This window comes from Colias croceus, chromosome 18, assembly GCF_905220415.1.
Source record: "Colias croceus chromosome 18, ilColCroc2.1".
Taxonomy (NCBI): domain Eukaryota; kingdom Metazoa; phylum Arthropoda; class Insecta; order Lepidoptera; family Pieridae; genus Colias; species Colias croceus.
Window position 1 is genome coordinate 5,097,544 of NC_059554.1, and position 11,104 is coordinate 5,108,647.

The 11,104-nt window shown below is 33.3% G+C and overlaps 1 protein-coding gene across 1 annotated transcript; it reads right to left on the reverse strand.

Moving 5' to 3' along the window:
* Positions 1-691: 691 nt before the first annotated feature.
* On the reverse strand, positions 692-8,854 carry LOC123699488 (CLIP domain-containing serine protease 2-like). The gene is made up of 7 exons (XM_045646434.1): positions 8,447-8,854; positions 7,077-7,246; positions 6,495-6,810; positions 5,893-6,083; positions 5,428-5,533; positions 4,964-5,141; positions 692-1,015 (listed from the first exon to the last, which is right to left on the reverse strand). Exons 1-7 carry the CDS (start codon positions 8,502-8,504, stop codon positions 778-780), a joined length of 1,257 nt encoding a protein of 418 aa, XP_045502390.1. The 5' UTR covers positions 8,505-8,854; the 3' UTR covers positions 692-777.
* Positions 8,855-11,104: the final 2,250 nt, after the last annotated feature.

Consider the following 11,104-nt stretch of genomic DNA (forward strand, 5'->3'; position numbering starts at 1 on the left):
ATTTACTTTTGAAACTATATTACCTAATGCACCACAATGTACCAGCTAAACTATAAGAAATGTAGAAACGACACCTTAACAAAAATCGTTCCATCCTGTTAGCATTTTACTAACAGAATCTGGAACATCGGATGTGAAAATTTGAGAGCCAGGTACACTTTAATATTATATAAGTACAGGAATTAAAAGGATTTCAGTACGATGAACATTAAATCTTCGAATTTCTAAAAATATAGTCTTTTAACATAAGTTGGGAGTACATCCACGCGAACACACGCCAGCGCCCGTCCGATTAGGGCCCTTCTGGCCTCCTCCACTCAAGCGACAGCTCAAGCCGAGGTTCGTGGTCCCCGTCAAGGGGGGACGCCCTTGTGCATGTCGCTACCAGGGTGAACCTTCAGTTCACCCCCGCGTCCGCGTTAAAATGTAGTAGCCCTTCTGGCTAACATTGAGAAACACCAAAAAAAAAAAAAAAAAAAAAAAAAACACGCCAGCGCCAGGCGGCGGTGATAGTTTGGGTCTGATTTTCGATGGCGATGTGTATCTTTCGAAACTTAGCTTCCCTATGTTATAATACCCATTTATATAATAATTAATATGTAAAATAAATTATCATTAAGCCCACACGAATTATATTGCGTTCACCAGTTTATTTTTAGAGGAAGAATGAGTGAGAATAAAAAATAAAAGATATTATTATGTAAAAGTATAATATAGTCACTGATAATCACAATCTTGCATCACACGTATTCACATAATACTTTGATCGTTGACATTTCAACTTATATTGTCTAAAATCCAATCCATGTAAAAAGCAACCCTGGTGTAGACCCCTGGATAGCCCCCGACTCCGCATCTCTTAGAGCCATAGGAGACAATACCGCGTTGGACGTATCGAATGCCGACGTCCCCCGTCCTCCCCGGGTACATGAGCGGCCCACCCGAGTCTCCTCCGCAGGAGTCTTTGTCCTGAACACCGCCAGCGCAAAGTTGACGGTCGTAAATGTGAGGTGACCTGAAATAACAGAATTTAACGCATTATGTAAATAATTATAACCACTTCTTCCAATTCTTTAAAAAATCATTGGCGGATGTTTCCATTATAATAAAATACTAATTTAAATAACTTTATATCATGCACGCTACCACTAAATGTTTTCTACCAGTTTTGACGTGGTTTCAAACTCAAACTCAAACTCAAACATTCATTTATTCAATTAGACTACTATTTAGTAGCACTTTCGAATCGTCATTACATAAGTATTTTAACATTTACCACCGATTCGGAAAGCAGTATCTATGGAGAAGAATCGGCAAGAAACTCCATAGTTGCTCTTTTAAAATCATGTCAATATTACATAATATGTAACTTATATCTAACTTATACATAATATATCATAATATGCCAAAGAACTGTCCTGTGGCTTTTACGCGACAACCCTCCATGGGTCTTTATCGTCCATATATTCCTGAATACTGTAGTACGCTCTCTGAACTAGTACACCTTTTATATAAGTTTTAAATTTAGAACTACTAAACTCTTTAATATTGAGAGGAATTCTATTGTATAAGCGTATACCTTGACCCATAAATGAATTTTTAACTTTAGCTAATCGGAAAAACGGCATTTCAATTCTATTCCTGTTCCTTGTGCCATAATCGTGTCTATCTCCTACTCTTGTGTGTAAGTCGGCGTTTTTGTGAACATGCAAAATATTATTAAATATATACTGTGATGGTACAGTAAGGATACCAGTATTCTTAAAATGATCTCTTAGTGAGTCCCGAGCACGCAAATTATATATAGAGCGAATGGCTCTTTTCTGTAAGATAAATATAGTTTCTATATCTGCAGCCTTGCCCCACAGTAGAATTCCATAGGACATAATGCTATGAAAGTAGCTGAAATAAACCAATCTAGCCGTATCTTCATCGGTGAGATGCCTTATTTTTCGGACTGCATATGCAGCTGAACTGAGCTTACCTGCAGCGGTGTTGACATGGGCTCCCCACTGTAGTTTCTCGTCCAATGTTAACCCTAGAAATACAGTAGACTCAGTAGGATGCAATACCTCCCCGTTCAAGGTAATATCTCTGTTCAACTTTTTTACATTAGGAAGTAAAAATTCAACACAAGTGGTTTTTTTGGCATTTAATAATAAATTATTGGCAGTAAACCATTCAGATATGTGTGAAAGAGCACTGTTCACTTCGTCAACATTTGGGTCATGCCTATCCACATTAAAAATTAATGAGGTATCATCTGCAAACAGAACTATTTCACACCTATCCTGCAAATAATAGGGAAGATCATTGATATATACCAAGAACAAGAAGGGACCTAAAATGGACCCCTGTGGAACACCAATGTTAATTGACGCACCGCTAGAACGTTCTCCATTAACAACTACAGTCTGTATCCTATCATGCAGGTATGACACTATGAGGTTCTGGGCTTTTCCTGTAATTCCATAGTGATTAAGTTTACGTAACAAAGTACAATGTTCAACGCAGTCAAATGCCTTGGAGAGGTCACAAAATATCCCCAGAGCATTTTTTGAGTTTTCCCATGCTTTATAAATATGTGTTAGAAGTGCAACTCCAGCATCTGTGGTTGAGCGCCCCTTTGTGAAACCAAACTGTTTGGTGTGCAGTAAATTATTAGATGCAAAATGACTACTCAATTGGTTTAATATTAACTTCTCGAATACCTTACTTAATGTTGGTAAAATAGAGATAGGTCTATAATTGTTACAGTCTTCTTGATCGTCCTTCTTAAATAGAGCTATAACTTTACTAAGCTTTAGTAAATTAGGAAATGTACCATAGTCACAACACTTATTAAATATGAAAGCTAAATTTTTCGCAATATTTTCTATTATATTATTAACTAAATTTACGGACATTCCCCAAAGATCACAAGTATTTTTTAGATTAAGCGTCTTAAAGGCAGTAACAATATCACTAGCAGTTACGTGTCGTAATTCAAATAATGTACTGCACCCCGCAACATGGTCTCTCAAAAAGGTTTCTGCAAGTGCTGAAGACGAATTTAAACTATTAGTAATAGTAGCAGGGACACTACTGAAGAATTCTTCAAAAGCAAGCGCAACATCAGCACTTTTGTCAATAACCCTGTCATTATTTACAAGTTTTATGGTATTACTTGATTTGCTTTTACCCATTTCACCATTAATAATAGACCAAACTGTTTTAACTTTATTATCAGAGTCGCGTATTTTTTCTTTGATATACAAACGCTTTGCAGTAAAACAAACTTTTTTAAAAATTTTTGAGTAATTTCTAACATAACTAAGAAAAGATGGGTCTTTATTATATTGCTTCATACCATATAATTCATAAAGAATGTTCCTGCACCTATGTATACTAGCTGTCGCCCATTTACTAAATGGTAAATCCTTGGTAATATTTAAAGATTTAACTTTAAATATTTTTTCAAATTCATTATGTACTAAATTAAAAAGATTTTTAAACATTTCACAAGGACTATTAGGAAAGGATTGATCATTTAGTACGGGCAGGTTTTTATTAACATTATTCTTAAATTTATTAATGCCTTTTTTAGTTATAGGCCTAACATTAATCCTTTTAAATGTAGGTATGCAATCCCATTCAAAAACTACTTTCTGGCCACAGTGATCCGAAGTCAATGTATTGAGAATATTTTTCTCTAAACAGATGCAGTCACAGTATATATTATCAATACAGGTTGCAGAAGTAGGTGTAATTCGTGTGGGTTCGTTAAAAAGTTTATATAGATTAAATGACTGAAATAAATTAACAATTCGTGTAGCCGTTTGTGTTTGTAAAAGTAAATCAATATTAAAATCACCACATACTATAACTTTTTTTTTACTCCTGCTTAGACGCTTTAATATTTCTTCCATGACTTTCTCAAACATATTATAGTCACTGGAAGGGGGTCTATAAACGCAAACAATAATATAACGCTCCAGCTCCACACAGGACAGTTCAATGGTCCGTTCTACAGAAAGACTAACAATGTCAGTTCGTTCTTTACATTTTACACTATCATGTACAAAAATAACAGAACCTCCGTGAATAGCCTGCGTCCTAAAGTATATACTCTTTAATTTGTAATTTTCAATATTTACTAACGACTGACATTGTTTAAGCCAATGTTCTGTTACACAAAATATTTTAATATTGTTATCATTCAGAAACAATTCTTTTTCTAACAATTTGCTAGCCAAGCCTTGAATATTTTGATGCACTATGGTAAAAGACTGCTTAGCTGTTGTCTTATATACTAGTTTAAATCTAGCTTAGGGCTAGATTGACTGTCAACACTTAACCTAGGTTGATGTATATTATAATAACTACTACATAAAATTGTAGTAGATTGATGGTCTGATACCGAACATGTACCAGACTGGTTAATATTATATGCTATTAACATAGCAAGTTCACGCTTATATCTAGTTGGCAGATACACTTTATTCTTTGTCAAAGTAAAAGATTTAATACATAAGTTAATGTCAAAGTAAATAAATGCATCACGATGATGATTTGTTAGGTTATACAATTTTAAATTCATATTATGAATTAATCTATTTTGTTCTTGTGTTAAACCAGGTAGGTATGGCAATGTACACAACATAAATTTACATTTAGTCCTACTACTAATATCTAACATTTTTTTAAATCCTACATCAATATCCTTATTATTTATATTTAAACTGTCCCCATATAATATAATTACAATATTATCATCAATTTAACGTCTTCTATCAGATATGTTAAAGCGTATTTCATTTTTTTCATTTCATTTCTATCAAACGAAGGACGTCCTTTATACAATTATAAAATAAGTGGAAAATTTTAATTGATTTTGGTCAAATTTATGTAAGTATAACAAAAATCACTCCTATGATAAAAAATTGTAATGGCAGATCGAGATTTATTCAACAGACAGACTTACTCATTAAAAATTCTCTGACATTCCCTGTTGCTAATTATTGGCAACGCAACACTGAGCAGTACGGGTGACTGTAACCCATCTTCAGTTGCTCCCCAACCAGCTACGATTCCCTTCAGACCTTCTAGTTTCTCATTCTGTAGTTGTGGTGTTGTTGGCAAACATAAGGCTTTCATGCTATCTGAAAATATAGAAATAGGACTATATAAAAAGAATAAGATAAAATTTCTTCGTTTCATGATTTTCTGAAAGGGGACATTAACTAACTAACCAACCCCCAGACTAACTTTTATTTGATTATAAAATTAAAGGTGTAATTATGGATGAACTGTAAAAAAAAATCTGATACCGTACTTCAATAGCTACGCGATACACAAAACCATGCTGTAAGATACACTACATTCATTCATTGATTAATAGGCTAATAATTTTTCGAGTGTTCTAAATAATATTTGTTTGTTACTTACCCAAAGAAAAATCAGCAGGTTCAGACAGTCTTATCAATGCAATATCATCGAACAACGTTTGTGGAGAGTAGCCGGGATGCGCAATTATTCTATCGATAGTCACGTTCTGGAAAAATAAACATAAGACTATTAAAAAAAAAAATACGAAGAATTAACTAGGTAAAAACGAAAGAAAATATACGATTTGGAAATTTGCGAAATATTTTGGTCTTTTGGGACAGTAAAATAACTGATATCGAAGCATAGGTATATTTTGCAAACAAATTGATAATGATAAAATTGATCGATAATAATTTGCATCTAGATAAATTCATATGCAAACTAGACATGTATGTAAATAGGTACCCTACAGACTTCTCTACGAAATATGAATATTAATAGTTGTCACTTTCGAAAATATTCTATACATAATCTACTCTTTCCTTTAGTTCCGAACTTATATAAGTAACTGTGGTTTAAACTTACCCTAGCAGGAGGAGCACAAACTAGTTCACCGTCCATTCTCTCGCAATCTGGATCTTGTCTGACATCATATTCACCAAGTATTACACCTTCCAGTTGCATCTTGCTGCCGAGAAACGAAACACAATGAGCGGCTGTGAGCACGTACCATTCTGTTATGAGTGTTCCTCCACAGCTCAATTTAATGCCTCGACCTGAAATTTTATTAGGGAACACCATAAATGGCAATACAAGAAATAGTTTTCTCTTAATTTTACGAAATAATTAATATGTTTTCGAACTATTAACGGATTTATTTATTCTTTGATGACACTTGACTAATATTACTTGCTAATATATAGGTAGGTTTAGCGCAATAGCTTTATTTGATTGAAATACTAAATAGTTAAGAAAGCTTATGAACAATGCTTTTCAGAGAGGATTTTCAGACTTAGCAATAAAAAATACGACAATCTGAATCCCCTTTAGACCATACCATAATTTATGCATATTATTTTTGCTTAGTACGTTCCTTAGTTATTTTACGTTTATTACACTTTTAGGATGTTACTCTGTTTTTGCGGAATTTATTTTGAACAGATATATCTATTGCACAATTTGTTTACCTGTTTTGTAAGATAATAGCACCATCCAGGGCATTTCAAACAACGATGTTCGATTCCCGCCAAATATTCTTTCAGATTCGATCGAACCACAATCCCTAGGGAGCAATCTCAAATTCCGGTGGTTCCTCACATCAGGAATTTGATCAACTATACTGTTGTCATTCTGACCTCTTTTATTAACATCAACGATGGGTCTTTGCGTGACAAATGGTCTCTCTGTGATAGTCCCCCAAGAATCTGGTTTCTGCTGGTTTGTTCTGTCATTGTTGAAGTCAAATCCTGTATTTGCATTTGTGAAGAGTGTTTCACAGCATACCTAAAAATCAGTTTAGGTATTAAAGAATTACAAACATGATGATAAAATATTTCATTTATTTGTATTTTTATACGAGTTGATCAGTAAAAAATACCTGTATTATTTGCGCACAATTCTTTTGAAATTTATGCAAACATGCAATAATTTAAAACCACAGGCGTAGAGAATCTCGCATGTAAAAAAGAACGGGAAAACCTGGTAAACACGGTACATTCCACGTACGTAATAAAATATGGAAATAATACAAATATGAAAGTACTTATTACAAGTGGTTCTTCGTTGTCGAACCCACAGCCGAGGGACTGGAGTTTCCGCCTCATGTATGATGGCATTGGGGTACCAGCTTGTTTGATTTCGTTCACGAGAGCAGGACATTGTGAGAGCTGCTTACAGCTTCCAGCCTGGTTGTTAAGGTTACAACTGTCTCCTTGGAAAACTGAAACCAGAAAGATACGACTATATTAGACATTTGTGGATTTGATAGGGAAATACAAATACGAACGAATAGGATATTGCTAAATAACAAATTTTGCACAAAAAATTAAAAAGTAGAGCATTTGCTTTTATGCTTATTGGGTATTTCCATGAGTTGCCTATACTAGGTAGTAGGTACAAAAAGGAAATATTGGTTATTAAGCTATCTTTAAGGGCATTTCAATTAGCATTAAGTTTAAAGGTAGATATTTTCTGGTTAAACAAATTCCGATTTACATTATAATTGAAGTGAATGTATCTTGCATGGAACGGTTTTTTTATTTGGAGTTCATTAACACTTCATAGATAGTTAAGGTGCATCGCACTCTCATTACACATCACGTCAGGGTTTAATAACAATATACCTTTTCGAGTTTATATTTTTATTGCACTTTTTATAATGGTTTAAAATTGACCACCAAAAGATTGGTTCGGTGTGATTGAAATGTGCATCAGAATGGATTTTCCCGTAGAAAAGAGATGCTTTAAAAAGATGCAATCAAAAATAAAACCTATATGGGGCATTTCACGCGAAGCGGACACAGATTTCAGGGTCAGTGTAATATACTAAAATATAACCGAAATCTGGAACCTAACCCTGAAATCGGTGTCCGCTTCGCATGAAATGCTCCCTAATAATATATGCTCTTTAGCTCTCACTATCTTCAGACGCGAAAATCAAATCATAAAAATATCGCAGTTCGTTGCGACGTGAAGGTGACTGGTGAGACAACGAAACAAACAGACAAATAAACACACTTTCGTTTTAATAACACATAAAAATATTATCACTCGAATTGCTATTAAATAATTAAGTAAGTAATTTAAATATTGTTATAAATTATAAACAATAGAAGATACGTAAAAACCGTTGATGATTCATTTACTGAGAAGAATTGGGATCATTTATAACTTTATCTTAATTATTGCGTGGAAAATTCTTAAAGCAATTTAGAACTAATTTACATTTTACAACAATCTTCACTTAAATTAAAATCTTTGTTTGTGATGTATAATTTACCCTAGGTATTTATTCTAAAATCAGTATAAGAATAGATTTTCTGATATAAAATAACTATTCAATATTCATGCAGTTAAATTGAATTGTATAGGTAATAATAAATAATGAGTAGGTATATGTCTTAATTGGTAAAATACTTACAGGATTCAATTGTTGATAACGGTGAGCAGAAAATAAAAACAAACACCAATAACCTCATATTTGCGTCTCACTCTAGTGTCAGTTTATTGATAACCTTCCCGCGTTTACTCATAATATCAAACACAATAAAGAATAAGTCACTGAACACACCAAATTACATGAAACAAATGCACCACGAAGCGAAATAATATCGAGATCCATAAAAGAAACCACGTGTATTAAATATTTATAAGCATTTATGTGTGTTGAACGAAAGATGGTTGTTAAACGGCGGCATTTTAATTTACAATGTTGATCTTGAAGCCGAATTGAACTGTAATTAATTTATCTTGAACTACGGCCGCTCTTTTCGATTGCTTTCGTCAAAATGCTGATGAAGGTTGATGGCAGTAAAGACTCATGACGCCGAGCGATCGTACACATTCGAGATGACAAAGATTAACATACCAGTTAAACGGGAAAATACGATCCATGTACACTCAAGCATTATAGCCGATGAGTTGTTGTTTCCCCATTAATTGTCTATCATTTAATCGTAAATAGTTGCGTGTTTCAACTAAAAATAGATATGGGTTTATAAGTAAATCATAAAGGATTTGTGCCAATAATATATGTAAGTGGTTAATAGCCTTCAAAAACAAAAATAAAAGCTGTCAGTAGACTAATGCAACGAACAAAGCCTCCTCTGAAGCCTTGCACTTGTCCTTAAAAGGTAGATAAAAACAATGGAAAAGTACGGTATACCTATACCGGCCGGATTTTTGTTTTAAAACATTGGTATTGTAGGTAATATAAAAATAATAATTGAATTAACTGACTTGACGCATTAATTTAATAACCTATTAAAAATAGGTACCTGTTAGATGTTTACTAATTTGGATATATAATAATATATTATTATTTTATCCTCATTGCATACTAGTTTTCTCTAATTTAGAGACATTAGATACGTGGCTACATAATATATGTATATTATGGTAATGTATCTATGCTACTAGGTTTGACGTATGGTCTTATATACCTATATTACCTTGTTGTACCACAGTCTAAATTATTGTGTGTATTTAAAATTATGTCTTATTATTGTTTTGATGCCTTGATCACTAATATACAACTAATTTACATAATATCATCTGGATTCAAGACCTACCTCATAATCTCATATCCCATAGATTTTATACAACTAAAACGCCTGGGAAAACTAATACCTACCTATGTAATCTGTGGCCTGGGTTACCACAGTTACACTCTTGGGCAAATCGTAGCTTTATAATGGTGAAAGAAATTGGCTTAGTAGGTAGATATTGTAATGTATATTGTATAATATGAATATGCAAAAATACAAATATTTACACTTGACAATAAAATAGGTGCTGTGTGATCTAATAAATTTAGTGCCCATATTATTCCAATTCAATTGCTCCTCTTGCAAAAAAAGGAACTTTCGTGCTCAATAAGTAGTAATATAGTTTTTATGACTTGTCCTGTTATGGTATATTTTGCTTTGAGATAGAGTAACTACTGATAAGTAAAGTTATTTGCCATGCCGAAAAATGTACTTAATAATTATAATAATAAATAAAAACTCGCAGTTTTAAATATTTCATATATCGTCATAAAGAAACTGGCGCTGACGCACCCATTGTAGTTAAAATACGGAAGTGGTTTTTGTGGTTGGCTTTTGAGTCACCATTAACCTTTGTCATAAAACATTATTGATTTAGTATGATTGATGATAATAATTAACTTAATTTCAATACCTAATTATCTAAATCACAATAGTCGAGTTGCATATTCGTTTTAGTGTGGTTTTAGGTTCATAGTGATTAGTGATATAGAAGAATCACATGAGAATCACTATGAATCTAAAATGAATATGCAACTCGACTATTACGGCCGTTGTACGCCTTCATAGCGACGTGAATATTATATTTATAGGAAACTAGCCGTTCGTCCCGGCTCCAAGCGGGCTGATCCAGGTTAAAAACTAAATAAAATATAGCCTATGTTACTTCCTAACAATATACTGCTTTATATTACTGAAAATCCATTAAAATCGGTCCTTCTGGTATATAATCATTACAAACAAACAAAAAAAGATCAGAAGATCTTTCTATTGTGTAGACTACTTAGCTCTCCAGACAGTTCTTCTGCTCTATTGCCATTTTTACGTTTTTTCTCTCCATAAGAACTTTCTCTCCATATGCTTTACACATAACGTTAAAAATAATTAGCGGAATTGGTCGAGTATTCTCGACTTTTACTGTAAACAACACATTTGACGTTTTAATAAAAGCAAAATGGTAAGCGTTTGTTGTACGACGCCAAAATCTTACGATTTGGCTGCGACATGCTAAAGGCGACATGTGCGTCAAACACAATCCAAAAATCAAGGCCATTTAGAAATGAAAACTATTCTGATTGCACTGTCAAGTAGACCAATATTCAGAAGGGGGTATCTACGAACTACGTCTTCGTTAAAGATTAAGTTCGTTAAAGAGAAAGTAGTCACCGTCGCCCCACTAGAAATCTTGTAGTGTTAGAGGTGTTTTGGCATCCTTTTGAACCCATATATAGACTAGTTCCTGACTAGTTTTCTAGTTTATATTATATACCTACTTTGATTATTTACTTTAATATAGTATCATCGCATAGAAT